Source organism: Macaca mulatta, chromosome 4 (assembly GCF_049350105.2).
Source record: "Macaca mulatta isolate MMU2019108-1 chromosome 4, T2T-MMU8v2.0, whole genome shotgun sequence".
Taxonomy (NCBI): Eukaryota; Metazoa; Chordata; class Mammalia; order Primates; family Cercopithecidae; genus Macaca; species Macaca mulatta.
The window spans coordinates 68,217,121-68,234,019 of NC_133409.1; the positions used below are offsets into that span (position 1 = coordinate 68,217,121).

General features: G+C 44.0%; 1 protein-coding gene and 1 pseudogene across 6 annotated transcripts in view; one reads left to right on the plus strand and one right to left on the minus strand.

The window, feature by feature from the left end:
- The window catches only part of LATS1 (large tumor suppressor kinase 1), a 57,814-nt gene extending 48,558 nt beyond the window's left edge, over positions 1-9,256 (minus strand). For 2 of the 5 annotated variants that reach the window (XM_077999507.1, XM_077999508.1), the window contains exons 1-2: positions 9,026-9,256; positions 4,148-4,280 (exon numbers count right to left, since the gene is read on the minus strand). In XM_077999507.1, coding sequence (XP_077855633.1) covers positions 4,148-4,274 — 127 coding nt within the window. In that variant the 5' untranslated portion in view covers positions 4,275-4,280; positions 9,026-9,256. The remainder of the gene's footprint in view (positions 1-4,147; positions 4,281-9,025) is intronic. The other 3 variants (XM_028847199.2, XM_002808396.4, XM_077999509.1) reach the window with 2 other exon arrangements.
- LOC144340294 (uncharacterized) lies at positions 8,864-11,347 on the plus strand (annotated as a pseudogene). Its single transcript, XR_013416233.1, has 2 exons — positions 8,864-9,588; positions 10,610-11,347. The product of XR_013416233.1 is annotated as an uncharacterized LOC144340294 (transcript).
- Positions 11,348-16,899: the final 5,552 nt, after the last annotated feature.

Genomic DNA, 16,899 nt, shown 5'->3' on the forward strand with positions numbered 1-16,899 from the left:
AGTGGGAAATCTTTATGCTAAAAAAGGGGGGAAGACTTCAGGTATGCTCTGATTGTAGGTTGTTGACATGGGAAACTGGAGGTGGGAGAACTGGTGTAAACCAAAAATAAAATTCTAAGTCCCTCAACCTTCTGAATGAACCCCTCCTCTCAGCCAAGAGCATTTGAAAGTTAACCTGAAAAACTAGCTCCAGCCATGATGGAAAGCGGGGTTTGGCCATGCCTCATTATTCCCTCCTCCCTTTTGGAATTCAGGCAAAGCTGACTAGCATTAACATTAAAACAAATCTTAAGACTGACAAAACAGACTCTCTGTAGCAATAAGATACCCAATTCCAGCCTGACTCTAGCATAGTATCACATGACAGATGGCAGGCCCTGAAAGAAATCCAAGTATTTGACCCTAAATTATGTTTCTTTTGCCATATCTTCAAACAGTACTGCCATATCTTCAAACAGTACTGCAAAGCTGTCTCTTGTGGGGAAAATCTACATTCTGAAGATAATTCCCTTCCTTTCTCAGGCCTTTTGCCTGATCCCGGAGAGAATCAACCCTGATAAGAAACATTTACAATGTATTATCTCTAAAGCCTGCCACCTGGAGGCTTCCTTTACATAATGGGAACCTTGGTCTCCACAACCCCTTACCTTAACTCAGACATTCCTTCCTATTGATTCTATCTACATAATGGGAACGCTAGGCTCCATAATCCCTTACCTTTTTTTTTTTTTTTTTTTTTTTTCAGATGGAGTCTCACTCTGTTGCCCAGGCTGGAATGCAGTGGCTTGATCTTGGCTCACCACAATCTCCGCCTCCCAGGTTCAAGTGAGTCTCCTGCCTCAGCCTCCTGAGTAGCTGGGTTCATAGGCGCACGCTACCATGCCTAGCTAATTTTTGTATCTTTAGTAGAAATAGGTTTCACTATGTTGGTCAGGCTGGTTTTGAACTCCTGACCTCGTGATCCACCTGCCTTGGCCTCCCAAAGTGTTGGGATTACAGGCGTGAGCCACTGTGCCTGGCCACAACTGCTTATCTTAACCTAGATACTCCCTTCTATTGATTCTAGGTCTTTAGACAGTAACAACTCTTTCAACCAACTGCCAATCAGAAAATCTGTGAATCTACCTATGACCTGGAAGCCATCTGCTTCAAGTTGTCTTCCTTTCTGGACCTAACCAATGTACATCTTACATATACTGACTGATGTCTTAAGTCTCCCTAAAATGTATAAAACCAAGATGTAGTCTGATCACCTTGGGCACATGTTCTCAGGAGCTCCTGAGGGCTGTGTCATGGGGCAATGGCCACTCATATTTGGCTTAGATCTCTTAAAATATTTTACAGAGTTTGACTCTTCGTCGACACTGGAAGCGGGGTATCCTATGTGGTTGGTTTGGGAAGCATATTTGGCTTTCTCTGAGTCGTCCCAAATTGGAAGTAGGCACAAAAATTAGGGAAGCTGGTAATTACTGACCAAGTCCTGACTGTTTGGGCCTACTGCTACATAGGTCATGGGTCAGAGTTCTAGTTTCATACATGATCTGGCCATTGTCCATCTGTATATTCAGTGTTTCATTATCCTAACACAGCAAACTGGTACCTGGAAGTCAGGTGCTGCTACAATAAAAATCTATGCAGTCCTACCTTAGTGATACTGCCTTAGTGGTCAGGCTGAGGGTTGAGAGGAAACAGATACCAGAGGCCGGAAAGATGGAGGATCATGTTTCATAGTGGCAAAATATCTGGTACAGCTGTTGCCTATAATAACTTTTCATACAACTACAAGGTCAGTGAGCATACAAAGAGGCTACTGATCTTGTAGTCTTATAAAAGAGTTTGGTAAAGAGGATTTTGGAACTGAGTATTAGCTGCTATTAGATATTTGGCAAGAATTATAAGTAAATGATGAGTTCAAGAAGGAAGTAGCAGATTTGAAAGCAAAAACAGAAGAGAATAGAAAAAGTTCAGAAATTTAAAGCCTTGAAGGACTGGAAAAGCAGTTTGTACCTAGACCCCTAGAGGCAGGATTAAAAGACTGAGCACAGATGCCTACTGAAACTCGTTAGCTAACTAGTGCTTCTGTGGTTAAGACCGTATTAAAGATGTAGCCCTCCCATCAAACCTAATAGCCTCAAATAACCAAATGAGAGGAGGAGGAATAGACACTCTTAAATCTTTGGATGAGTTTACCAATACATGCAAACTTTGGTTGTGGTTACTGACACACAGAATTGATGGAAACCAAACAGATTGGAAGAGGTTTACTAACTTAAAGAAACTGTTTTGTTAAAAAAAAATATGTTTGGCCGGGCGCGGTGCTTCACATCTCTAATTCCAGCACTCTGGGAGGCTGAGGCGGGTGGATCACGAGGTCAGGAGTTCGAGACCAGCCTGGCCAATATGGTGAAACCTTGTCTCTACTAAAAAATACAAAACTTAGCTGGGCATGGTGGTGTGTGCCTGTAGTTCCAGCTATTCAGGAGGCTGAGGCAGAAGAATCACTCGAAACTGGGAGGCGGAGGTTGCAGTGAGCCAAGATTATGCCACTGCACTCCAGCCTGGGTGACAGGGTGAGACTCCATCTCAAAAAACAGAAAGAAATTTTTTTTTTCTTAAATTATCCTTAAGTTCATACTAAAAAACTCTTTTCGTCTGTTCAAAATTTAAAACTTTTGGGCCCCCAACTTCTATGAGCAATAAGCTAGCTGAGAAAGATCTGTATGTTCCAAAGGGAAGGTACAACACAAACTTCGCAGGTGGCCAAGGATAATTAAAACAATGGATGAGAGAGTTCCTTCCAAATAAATCAAGGTCCAATCTCCCCTACCTCCACGGCTGGTTGCTTACACAGAATCTGACTAGGAGATTTCAGATTATAGATCAGCATTTGCTGCTTATCTTCCATTATTCTCTTTTTCTAGGAAGAGTGCTTACTGTGGCCCTTGTGTACTGCGGTGAGTGAGTGAGGGGAAGAGAAAAGGAAGGGAGATAGAGAGAAACAGATACAGTGAGTGACAGACAGACAGAGTACGCACACACGCAGCACACAGGACACATTACTTCATCATATCTGGACCCGATTAAGAGATTACTGGGCATGTGGACCATAGGACCCAAGAATCTTGCCTCTATCACTAATCAGGGCCCAATTTGTTGGCAAAGGAATAACATAATACCATGAACATCTTTCCACAGTAATAGGTGTCATTTATTTATTTATTTATTTTGAGACGGAGTTTCGCTCTTGTCACCCAGGCTGGAGTGCAATGGTGTGATGGCTCACCGCAACCTTCGCCTCCCAGGTTCAAGCAAATCTCCTGCCTCAGCCTCCCAAGTAGCTGGGATTACAGGCATGTGCCAGTATACCCGGTTAATTTTCTATTTTTAGTAGAGACAGAGTTTCTCCATGCTGGTCAGGCTGGTCTCAGACTCCTGACTTCAGGAGACCGCCCTTGTTGGCCTCCCAAAGTGCTGGGACTACAGGTGTGAGCCACTGCGCCCAGCCACATTTTATCTTTTATTCTCTCTTTTTTTTTTTTTTAATAGAGACGAGGGTCTCGCTATGTTGACGAGGCTGGTCTCAAACTCCTGGCCTCAAGTGATCCTCCCATCTCGGCGTCCCAAAGTGCTGGGATTACAGGCGTGAGCCACCATGCCCAGCCAGTGTCACGTTTGTTTGATTCTAAGCATGCTTTTCTACATTTTAATATTTCTAAAATTTAGGGCCAGGTGCAGTGGCTCATGCCTGTAATCCCAAAACTTTTGGAGGCTGAAGTGGGCGGATCTCTTGAGCCCAGGTGTTTGAGACTAGCCTGGGCAACAAAGTGAGACCCTATCTCTACAAAAAATAGAAAAAATCAGCCAAGTATGTTGGTGTGCACCTGCAGTCCCAGCTACTGGAGAGACTGAGGTGGGAGGATCAATTGAGGTGAGAGGATCAATAGAGCCCAGGAGGTCAAGGCTGTAATGAGCCGTGATTTTTGCCACTACACTCCAGCCTGGGCTGGAGTCAGAGCAAAACTCTGTCCCAGAAAAAAATAATAATAATAAATAGAGTACATCTTAAGATCAACCCTTGGGCCCCCAACTTCTATGAGCAATAAGCTAGTTGAGAAAGATTTGTACCTTCCAAAGAGAGAATACTCACCCAACACACACTTCACAGGTGGCCAGGGATGATAATTAAAACAATGGCTGAGAGTTCCTTCCAAATAAATCAAGGTCGAATCTCCCCTCCAAAGCAGAGAAGTTCTAGAGTAGCAGTCATTGCACATGCCTAACTTAACCATAAAATAAAAGCCGAAATCTTTGTTACCTCAATTGTATTATTTTCTTTTTTTGTTTTCTTGAGACAGAGTCTTGCTCTGTTGCCCAGGATGGAGTGCAATGGCACCATCTCGGCTCACTGCAACCTCTGCCTCCCAGGTTCAAGCAATTCTCCTGCCTCAGCTTCCCAAGTAGCTGGGATTACAGGCATCCACCACCACACCCGGCTAATTTTTAGTACTTTTAGTAGAGATGGGGTTTCACCATGTTGCCCAGGCTGGTCTCAAACACCTGACCTCAGGTGATTCACCTGCCTTGGCCTCCCAAAGTGCTGTGATTACAGGCATGAGCCACCATACCCGGCCAATTGTAATATTTTCATTGGCGGCACCATATATGATGCTCAAAATGTTTTTTCTTTTTTTCTGTTTTGTTTTTGTTTGTTTGTTTGTTTTTGAGAAGCAGTTTCTCTCTTGTTGTCCAGGTTGGAGTGCAATGGCGCAATCTCAGTTCACTGCAACCTCTGCCTCCCGGGTTCAAGCGATTCTCCTGCCTTAGCCTCTCAAGTAGCTGGAATTACAGGCATGTGCCATCATGTGTGGCTACTTTTTGTATTTTTAGTAGAGACAGGGTTTCATCATGTTGGCCAGGGTAGTCTTGAACTCCTGACCTCGGGTGATCCACCTGCCTCAACCTCCCAAAGTGTTGGGATTATAGGCATGAGTCTCACTCTGTTGCCCAGGCTGGAGTGTAGTGCCATATGCTGGCTCACTGCAACCTCTGCTTCCCAAGTTCAAGTGATTCTCATGCCTCAGCCTCCAGAGTAGCTGGGACTACAAGTACCCACCACCACACACAGCTAATTTTTGTATTTTTAGTAGAGACAGGGGTGCGCCATGTTGGCCAGGTTGGTCTTGAGCTCCTGACTTCATGTGATCCATCCATCTCAGCCTCCCAAAGTGCTGGGATTACAAACACGAGCTACTCGCCTGGCTATTATTACTTTTGTAAATAGAGATGGAGAGCTTGCTAGGTTGCCCAGGCTGGTGTCAAACTCCTGAATTCAAGTATTCCTCCTGCCTCAGCTTCCCAAAATACTGGGATTACACCATGCCTGGCCCACAAAATGTTTTGAAAAGGTTCCATTGTGATATAGTATTGTGCACTCAAACTGTCATTCAATAGACAATGCAATTAAAGCCATAATTATTAAATTCAAGCAAGATCACAGAATTTTCAAAGGTAAGAGACTAAAAATCTGTCAAAACTTTTGCAGTTATCTTCAGAGGAAGCTGTTTAATTAGAAGAAAAAAAAAAAAAACTAAGCAAAAAGGAAAGCAACATCCCAGTATTCTTCATTATACCTTAAAATTATACACACAATCATAAAGACAACATAGGTTAAGATAATTAACTAGCATTACGAAAAGCAGCCTGTTATCATGATGTTGCATTAACTACCCAAAGTAATTCAGAAGAATCCTAGATTCTGAATGTGAATAAGGCTGAGACTCAAACTTTATTGTGATGAAAATGGTATACAATTGAACGAATAAATGTATGCTACTGATTATTAATAAAATCTTTATGTTTACTTTCTGCCCGCTAAAAAATTGCTACTAAATAGACGGCTTATCTTAGAGTTAGTGGCATTTCAGAACTGAGAAAATATGATAGTTCAACCTCATTCCTTTAAATACCTTGATATTGGCCGGGAGCGGTTGCTCAAGCCTGTAATCCCAGCACTTTGGGAGGCCGAGACGGGCGGATCACGAGGTCAGGAGATGGAGACCATCCTGGCTAACACGGTGAAACCCTGTCTCTACTAAAAATACAAAAAACTAGCCGGGCGAGGTGGCGGGCGCCTGTAGTCCCAGCTAATCGGGAGGCTGAGGCAGGAGAATGGTGTAAACCCGGGAGGCGAAGCTAGCAGTGAGCTGAGATCCGGCCACCGTACTCCAGCCTGGGCAGCAGAGAGAGACTCCGTCTCAAAAAATAAATAAATACCTTGATATTGAACTTCATCATGTATATGTACTATTTTTATTTTATTTATTTATTTTTTTGAGACGGAGCCTCACTCTGTCGCAGGCTAGAGTGCAGTGGTGCCATCTCGGCTCACTGCAACCTCCGTCTCCCGGGTTCAAGTGATTCTCCTGCCTCAGCCTTACAAGTAGCTGGGACTACAGGCGTGCGCCACCACACTCAACTAATTTTTGTATTTTTAGTAGAGATGGGGTTTCACCATGTTGGCCAGGCTGGTCTCGAACTCGAGACCTCACGTAATCCGCCCACCTTGGCCTCCCAAAGTGCTGGTTACAGGCGTGAGCCACCACGTCTGGCCAGATGTACTATTATTTATAAATCCCTGACTGATGGACATTTAGGTTGTTCCTCATTTCTTTGCTAATGTAAAATAATACTGCAAACTGATAACTTCAATTATACTGGTAATATTCTAGTTCTGAGGACAGGTGGTAAGTTCATGGATGTTCATTTTATTATGCTTCATAGTTTAATAAAATGAACATATATATAATATATATAGCCTATTCCTTGCACATAACAAAAATTGTGAACAAAAAAAAAATTGCTGCAATAAAAATTCTTGTGCACAGATTGCTGAGCATTTTCCTTAAAATAAATTCCCAGAAGTGGAATTGCTGGATCAAAGAGAATACTTATTTAAAATTCTAATATTTATTGTCAGACTGCCTTCTAGAAAGTTATACTAATTTTATAATCCCCACAACAAGGTATGGTTAATACTGGCATTACTAAATCTCAATAATCTTTGCTGCTATGTCATGTGAAAATTCAAATTATTACTAGGCAAAGAGAATTTTTAAAATAATTATTCAAAGCAAAACTGTTCACCTTTTTAACCCACACTACAATGGGGCCAGATTCATCTTAATAAACAATTCTGATCATGTCACCTACCTACTCCATAACTTTCAATGACTTTTAACCTCATGGTTAAAGTAAGAGCTCTGGAATCAAACTGCCTGGGTATGACAAATCGCCATTTTTTTTAAAAAAAAGTTCAGACCCTCATCAAAAATACAAACATCAACAAACAAGTATCACTGATTAGTCTGTCCAACTTAGGGGAAAAAAATGGTACCATTACATAAGATTTCAAAGTGTTAACTTGGGTTGAATTAAGTTTATCAGAAAAGTACCCTGGCTGGGTGCAGTAGTGCACCTGTAGTCCCAGCTACTTGAGAGGCTGTGGTGGAGGATTGCTGGAGCCCAGGAGTTGGAATCCAGCACAGGCAAGATAGCGAGTTCCCATCTTTAAAGGAAACTGCATACTGATATTTTCTTCAGTTCACTTTCTAATAATTGTCAGATCAAAAGTGAAAGCAACACTGTATCTTCATGCTGAAAAATGATTGCTGTTTCTACTTGGTGAAAATGTTATTCAATGACTAAATAACTTTTGTGATGTATAACAATCTCCCATTAATATAAATAAAACATCTAAAATAACTAAACAACCAGGGTTAGAACCGTTCCAAAGACTATTTATACAGAACAACAAGGACTTGCAATAAAAACAAAACAAAAATAAAAACGACCCATACAATGAAAGCCAGATATTATACATTAAAAATGTAGTAGAAGTATTTTTTGGTGAGCAGCAAGACATATTTAATCAATATTTAGGCACAGAATGCACCATTCCAAGCATGGACCATGATCTAGTTTCTTGCAGTAGCAGCCAACTGGACTAACACAGTGCTACTTCTTTTACTGTTCAATCAAATTCCTCCACTGCCTTAGGGAATCAACTACCCTACTTTACCGTCAGAGATAAGCTTCGTTTTCGTAGCAGAGAACATTCACTCCAATTATAATGTCCTAGCTTTTCTTCCTCATGGAGGAAATTTGATAAAAAATTTTAACCTTCAATAAATAATTCATAAAGGTCTGACAAGTTTCATGATCGCTAACATTCAAATCCATTTCCAAAACTGGAGTTACACAATATACTTCTGTGCATGAGATTATACTTATTGTTCACTAGATTTATGAATAACTTCTGGAGGACAATACATGTTTTAAAAGTCGTATTAACATATAAGTTGGCAAACATTAAATTTTGTTCCCTTAGAAATTGACAGAGAAGTCAGAACAGTGATAAATCAAGTCATCTGAGAGTCACTGTTCCCTTAATTGTCGTTCTTTCATTTGCTGTATTTATATACACACTGCTACTCCATAAAGACTTCTCCATCTTTCCCACCACTTTCAACTAAGAACAGTAACCTAAAATCACACTGAACTAGACAGAAGAGACTCCAAGGATTTCTCCAAGGTATACCCAGGATCACGGCCCTCTAGGATTCAAAGAACTGTAGCCCTTTTACTGCAATTTTCCTTCAGAACCACCTTTCCCTTTCCTTCCCTCCTGGACACCGCCGACTAGCGTGTTGGGGGTGGGGTGGGAGACCGTCGGCGCAAGGCAGCCAGCAAGACAGGCTCTACCCAGCCAAACCTGCACCTTCGAGGCCGAAAAGCCTGGGGCTCTTCCTGCAGCACCGGGCGCGGCCAACCCTCGCTTCCCCAGGGCAGGGCTCAGCTCGGGTCAATGCAACCAGCCAAGTCAGGCCCGGAGCGGGCCGGCTCTGCCCGCCAGTCCACAGCAACCTCTGGACCCTCGCCAGCGGGGATGGGCGTGGGCCCCGGCGGCCACCGCCCCGCCAACTCGAGCAAGGGAGGAGAGCACCCGCTACGCCGGCCCGGGACCTACCTGGAGGGGAGAGCAGAGCTCCTGGACAGCAGCCACGGGCCTGAGGGCGGACGCCGAGGCGGCCGGAGCCCGTCCCAGCAACCCCAAGTATCCCTGGTGGGGCAGAGCGGGGAGAGGAGCGGGCCGGCTGCCGCGGGCCAGCGCGACCCGTCGCGGGGGTCGCGAGGACCTGGCTCTCCCCTTAACACCAGGACACTGCCGCCGCCGCCATTTTGCCTTCCACTCAGTGTCGCCGCCGCCGCACTCCGCTGCAGGTTTCCCGGATGTGGGCATTTCCCGGCGTCGCTTGCGCGGGGGCCGAGGACTGGGGGCTTCTGCCCGCCCGGCTGCTGCGAGGGAGCGCACAGCCAGCGGCCTCCGGGCCTCGTTGCGTCGCCCGCCGCTCTGATCGTTCGTGAGCGTCGCCCCACGTTGCTCCCACCTGCCCCTGCCCAGACTACTCGCCCGCGGCCGTGGGTTAAGGCTCTCTCCTGTTGATTCAATCCTTTTTCCCATTGATCTATTTCTCTGGACCGAGTAGGGATGCGCATTTCACGGAGCTACGTTCTCACAAGGGAACAACTGTGAGTCGCTCTGGGAAACCTTGCTGTGGGACCTCAGAATTCGAGATTTTTGGCGCTTTGAAATAAAATTTTATTCTTGCTTAGCGTTCTTTCCCCGAACAAGCCTGTGAGCTTCCAGCATCTGTATTTTCTGAATCAGGCAGATAAGAAATTCTTGAGCCAGGACCGATTGATTAGCAGCAGTTTAGAGATCTTATCTGTCAACCGCATCCGTAGAAGGAGGTCGTTATTGCCATAATTGGAGTAACGGTGACGGTGTGACAAGAGGTTTTACTTATGGTTAAACTGAATGTAAAGTGTGAGACCGGATCGTTGGGTTTGATGTATAAAGTACCGTCTACCCTTTGTGAAGAGCGCCTTTGCCAGTTTTTCCTCTAGGAAATATACAGCTGGCGTTTTTAAGTACCTTCTTTCGTAAGTTTTCTACTACAGACTATAAAAAAATTAAAGACATCTTTTTCTGACGTTAAAGTAGTAACTGGCTACTTACTGTATCCAGAAATCCAAATGTGAAAACCTGGTAAAATATGTTCCGGCCGGGCGCGGTGGCTCACGCCTGTAATCCCAGCACTTTGGGAGGCCAAGGCGGGCGGATCACAAGGTCAGCAGATCGAGACCATCCTGGCTAACACGGTGAAACCCCGTCTCTACTAAAAATAAAAAAATTAGCCGGGCGTGGTGGCGGGCGCCTGTAGTCCCAACTACTTGGGAGGCTGAGGCAGGAGAATGGCGTGAACCCAGGAGGTGGAGCTTGCAGTGAGCCGAAATCGCGCCACTGCACTCCAGCCTGGGCAACAGAGTGAGACTCCGTCTCAAAAAAAAAAAAAAAAAAAAAAAAGATTATGTTCCAAGAATATTTGGTTGAAAGCCTATTTTCTACAAGCACAGAGTTTGTATAAGGTAGACAATGTGACCCAAGGTGGGTCACTAAAGAGCTTACTTTCTTCAACGGAAGGGTGACCCATGAAAACGTTTTCAGCCCTAAAATTATATGAATTATAGGAATCTAATATGTCCACAGGTCTACTTGCCCTATCCAAAAGGATTCTGCATCTGGAAGAACAGACTGCCCCCAGAATCCTGTCACCTCTGTCATCAACCAATAGTATTCAATGCTCTCTAAACCTAAAGGAAAGTATCTCCACAAACTCTCATCTTTGGGGAAATTCCTAGATAATTCAGGGAGCTGAGTAAATTGCTCTGTGTAGGACTAGGAGTCTTACTCCTGTGAAGTAGGGCGAGAGATGAAAGAGCAGGGAAAGGAGAGGTGCAATGATCAGCAAGAGAACAAACCGACGAGATGAAAAGCAGCGGGGACTGCAGGTGTGGAGAGTGCTGATGGTTGGGGAAATACTTACTGTGGGTGCTGGATGTGTGTGTGGGAATGGCGATACCTGCCATCGCATTTGCAGGTTTTTATATCATTGTGATGGAAGATCTTGGTCCAGTTTCAGCCTACTCAACTCTTCAGTGCTTCATGGAAATGGGGCTTTTTTGTTTTTAGCAATAGATGTAGAGTCCGATTTCATGCTTGAGTGACCTTAGAAAGGAAGGAGGGGGCAATGTACATGGAAGAAGTCTGGAGACCAGTGTGACCCTGAGAACATAAACCCTTCCAGAAATTCATGCAATCTTAGGGTAAGACATCAGACTATGTGCCACCCACTCTTAAGGGAGTTGTGCTCCATCATCTTGACTCTGTCTCAAATAAATAAATAAATAAAGTGGATAATTCAAATACATTATTTGAAATTCTGCAGATTTATCCCTTCTCCTTCATTTATTTATTCAAACATTTATTGGCCGGGCATGGTAGTTCACACCTATAATCCTAGCACTTTGGGAGACCGAGGTGGGCGGATCACTAAGTCAGGAGCTCGAGACTAGCCTGGCCAACATGGTGAAATCTTGTCTCTACTAAAAATACAAAAAATCGGCCGTGGTGGGCGCATGCCTCTAGTCCCAGCTACTTGGGAGGCTGAGGCAGGAGAATCGCTTGAACTCGGGAGGTGGAGGTTGCAGTGAGCTGAGATTGTACCACTGTACTCCAGTCTGGGTGACAAAGCAAGGGTCTATCTTACATAAAAATAAATAAACAAACAAATAAACAAAAGAAAAACCCTTTATGTCTGTATGGCCTCATGGATATCTATTTTATGCTTTGGGTATTTATTTTGTTGCTCAAGTTGTTTCAGTTTTGGCCACTGGAGCTCTTTCAGTTGGCTTGTCGCATGTGTGTGTGTGTTTTAAAGAACTTTCTGCCCAGTTTGGTGGCTCACCCCTTTAATCCCAGCACTTCTGGAGGCTGAGACAGGAGAATCACTTAAGCCCAAGAGTTCGAGACCAGCCTGGGTAACATAGCAAGACCTCATCTCTATAAATCAGCCAGGTGTGGTGGTACACAACTGTAGTCCCAGCTACTCAGGAGGCTGAGGCAGAAGGATCGCCTGAGCCCAGGAGGCCAACGCTGCAGTGAGCCTAGATCTAGCCACTGCACTTCAGCCTGGGTGACAAAGCAAGACCTCACCTTTAAAAAAAAAAAAAAAAGAACTTTCATATTTTCAGGCAGTACAAGATGCTCCAAAATCTTTTTTTTTTTTTAGATGGGGTCTCACTCTGTCACCCAAGTTGAAGTGCAGTGATATAATTATGGCTCACTGCAGCTTCAACCCCCAGGACTCAGGTGATCCTCCTGCCTCAGCATCCGAGTAGTTTGGGATTACAGGCGCAGGCCATCACGACTAATTTTTTTTTTTTTTTTTTTTTTTTGAGACCAAGTTTTGTTCTTGTTGCCCAGGCTGGAGTGCAGCAGTGCCATCTCGGCTCACCGCAACCTCCGCCTGCTGGGCTCAAACAATTCTCCTTCCTCAGCGTTCCTGAGTAGCTGGGATTACAGGCATGCACCACCATGCCCAGCTAATTTTGTAGTTTTAGTAGAGAAGGGGTTTCTCCATGTTGGTCAGGCTGGTCTTGAACTCCCGACCTCAGATGATCTGCCCGCCTCAGCCTCCCAAAGTGCTGGCATTACAGGCGTGAGCCACCATGCCTGGCATGCCTAATTTTTGTATATTTTGTAGAGACCAGCTCTCCCTATGTCGCCCAGGCTGGCCTCGAACTCCTGAGCTCAAGTGATCCGCCCGCTTTGGCCTCCCAAAGTGCAGGATTACAAGTGTGAGCCACCACACCCAATTCTCCAAGTTATCTTGTATATTTCTTGCCCCGGTTCAGGGATCACCATTCCCCCAAGGCTCCCTGGTTCCTTTTATTGGAATATAGTATAAGAAACCAAATCTGGGTGCTAGATGTATGCCTTGCTACTGGTGTATCACGGATTCTAGGACCTCTCTGGCTAAGATTTTTTAAAGTTTATTCTACCCCTATAGAGGGGTAAAAACTCTTATGATTTTTTTGCAGCTACAACATTTTAAAAAATATTTTAATTAAATTTAAATTTAATTTAATTTTGAGTCATGCTGCCACCCAGGCTAGAATGCAATGGTTCACTCACTGCAACCTCCGCCTCCCAAGCTCAAGCAATCCTTCTGGCTCAGCCTCCCAAAGTGCTGGGATTACTGGCATGAGCCACCTTGCCCAGCTGAACCTTATTTTAAATTAACATTATCTGATCAGCCTGCTTCCAGTCATTCTACTTCTCCTGCACCCCCTGGAGTTTTCTGCCCTTTTTGTACACATTGAATGTAGGGAAATGTTGGGAACTGGCTCAATGCTAGGATGACTGTGGCCCAGCACCTCGCTGTTAATTGTTTTATGTTGCCGTTTAACATTAATGGTAGGTCAGAATGATACCAATAAGGGTTCAAATAAAATAGTTGCATATCATATATTGGGTCTCCCCAAGCTTCATATCTGTAAAACAAGAGCACGACTACTGTTCAGACCTTCATTTTTTTTTGAAACAGTTTCGCCGGTTTCCCAGGCTGGAGTGCAATGGAACGATCTCCGCTCATCGCAACCTCTGCCTCCCGGGTTCAAGCGATTCTCCTGCCTCAGCCTCCAGAGTAGCTGGGATTACAGGCATGCGCCAATATGCCTGGCTAATATTCTATTTTTTTTTTTTTTTTTTTTTAAGTAGAGATGGGGTTTCACCGTGTTGGTGTTGGTCAGGCTGGCCTCGAACTACTGACCTCAGGTGATCCGCCTGCCTTGGCCTCCCAAAGTGCTGGGATTACAGGTGTGAGCCACTGTGCCCGGCCCAATTTTTTCTTTCTTTCTTTATTTTTTTTTTTTTGAGATGGAGTCTTGCTCTATTGCCAGGCTAGAGTGCAGTGGCACGATCTCAGCTCACTGCAACCTCCGCCTCCTGGGTTCAAGCGATTCTCCTGCCTCAGCCTCCCGAGTAGCTGGGACTACAGGTGCCTGTCACCACGCCAGGCTAACTTTTGTGTTTTTAGTAGAGACGGGGTTTCGCCATGTTGGTCTTCAACACCTGACCTCAGGTGATCCACCCCCCTCGGCCTCCCAAAGTGCTGGGATTACAGGCATGAGGCACTGTACCTGGCCAGACCTTCTGTTAGTCTGAGCTAGATACTATTGATACCATAAGCTTAACTAAAGGCTCGATATAAACTATATACTGTTGAATTTAGTATGCTTCTTGGACAAGAGTCTAGAGTGGATTATTAAAAGGATGTTTCCATAATACAATTAAATAGAAGTACTATTCACAAAGGACCAGGAATTTTTCAATTATGCCAAATTTTTGATAGTATGATAACTATAGCACATTTTCTCACAATAACCTTGTAAATAAGATAAATGGAATGAAACGTCAGTAATTAGGTTGTTATAAATATTTCAGTAACTATAGCCAAATAGCAAAGATTCATGTTTCATTGATAATTGAGAAGACTCCAGCAGTGGGCCTAAGACCTTCATTTCATTTAACATCTTTCTGGCTGGGCATGGTGGCTCTTGTCTGTAATCCTAGCACTTTGGGAGGCCAAGGCAAGCAGATTGCTTTAGCCCAGGAGTTCAAGACCAGCCTGGGCAATATAGTGAAACCCCATCTCAATAAAAATTGCAAAAATTAGTCAGGCTTGGTGGTACATGCCTGCAGTCTCAGATTGGGAGACTGAGGTGGGAGGATCGCTTGGGCCCAGGTCGAGGCTGCAGTGAGCCAGGGATCACACCACTGCACTCCAGCCTGGGTGACAGAGTGAAATCCTGTCTCAAACATCTTTCCTAATCAATGGGATGAAAGTGGAGAGAGCATGCTGGGCTAATTATGTAGAAACTAATAACTTCTACAAAAGATTCAAAGAAAATTGTTATTCCTTTCCTATACCGAAATGAAATTTTTCTTAGAACAAGAAAGATAGGCCCATATTAAGGATTAGAAACCATTTGTATTAACTCCCAAATATAGGAAGTGTGGCTTAGGAGTATCACATGTGAACACTTCAGAAGCTGAGACAGCATTACAAAGGAATATCATTCCTATTAACAGGATGGCAAGGTTTCTGTCATAATCAGCAAGGCAGACAATATATGAAAAAGTGTTTATCTTAGAAGTCACACTTAAAAGAGGGCCTCTGGCCGAGCACAGTGGCTCATGCCTATAATCCCAGCACTTTGGGAGGCTGAAGAGGGTGGTTCACTTGAGGTCAGGAGTTCAAGACCAGCCTGGCCAACATGGTGAAACCCCGTCTCTACCCCATCTCTACTAAAAATACAAAAAATTAGCTGGGCGCACACCTGTAATCCCTGCTACTCGGGAGGCTGAGACAGGAGAATTTCTTGAACCTGGGAGGCAGAGGTTGCAGTGAGCTGAGATCATTGCATTGCGCTCCTGCCTGGGCGACAGAGCGAGACTTAAGTCTTAAAAAAAAAAAAAAAAAAAAAAAAAAAAAAAAAAAAAAAAAAAAAAGGCCTTTGACAAAGAGGAGTAATTTTTAAAGGGAAAACAAGATTGTGAAAACTAGGTCAATTAACAGTGACTCATTGCTTACTATGGTTCAGACACTGTTAAACACTGTTACACTAAGACATGGGCCCTGTTCTTGATCTTGTGGCCCAGTAGGGGGAGACAGGCTTCTTAACACACTGCTTTGCGCACAATTTAAGTTCTGCACAGTGGGCCTTTGAAGCAGAGTGCAATTTAGTCCGGATTGCTGGAGGCCAGTAAAAGCTGTCTGGAGAAAATGACAACTAGAAGGAGTCTTGAAGGATAAGAAGGATTTAGCCAAAAATGGCAAGAAAGAGTGAGAAGGAAACCTTCACTGGAGAGACTATAATCAATTTTGAATATTTGAATATGTGATGAGAGGAATTTTGTGTGTGTGGCTCCTGAGATAAGACAAATGAAAGCAAATTTCAGTTCAGTATATGAAAATTCATTTATTTACTGAAACCCTACATTAAAGTATCCCAACACAAAGCAGATTCGAATATAACATAATTGGTAATTGGCTCATCTCATAGGCTCACATCATCAGTGTGTTAATGTACAACAGGACTGTACCCTTTTACAGGATTGAGTGTTTTGGATCCCACTCACACGCTAAAACCCTGCCATAAAGCTGTATCAATTAGAGTTCTTCAAATGTGAAGCTGCATTGGGAAATGGGAAACTTTATCACCATATGTATGTATATTTTTTGAGACGGAGTTTTGCTCTTTTGCCCAGGCTGGAGTGAAGTGCACGATCTTGGGTCACTGCAACTTCTGCCTCCCGGGTTCAAGCAATTCTCCGGCCTCAGCCTCCTGAGTAGCTGGGATTATAGATGCCTGCCACCACACTCGGTTAATTTTTTTTTCGCATTTTTAGTAGAGACGGGGTTTCGCCATGTTGGCCAGGCTGATCTCGAACTCCTGACCTCAGGTGCTCCACCCACCTCTGCCTCCCAAAGTGCTAGCATTACAAGTGTGAGCCACGGTGCCTGGCCACCATATGTTTTTAAGTATAGGTTTGATGATACTTTGTTGGGAATACCGTAGAAGGGATGATGAAATTTAGGCTGGAGATTATCACCAAGGTACTTTCTACCTCTAAGATCCTGCAACCCTTGAAAGACACTCTATTTGATGGTTTCATGAATAAAGGCAGTGACAATGAACAAATTCATAAATTATGGTATTATATTACATAAAGCTTAGTTTCGTATTAAAATTGGCAGAACTTGTCAACTGGCATGAAATGTAATGCTGTTAAAATATACTTTCTCTTATGGTTACAAATACTCAGTGGCTCGCGCCTGTAATCCTAGCACTTTGGGAGGCCAAGGCAGGCGGATCATCTGAGGTCAAGAGTTCGAGACCAGCCTGACCAACATGGAGAAACCCATCTCTACT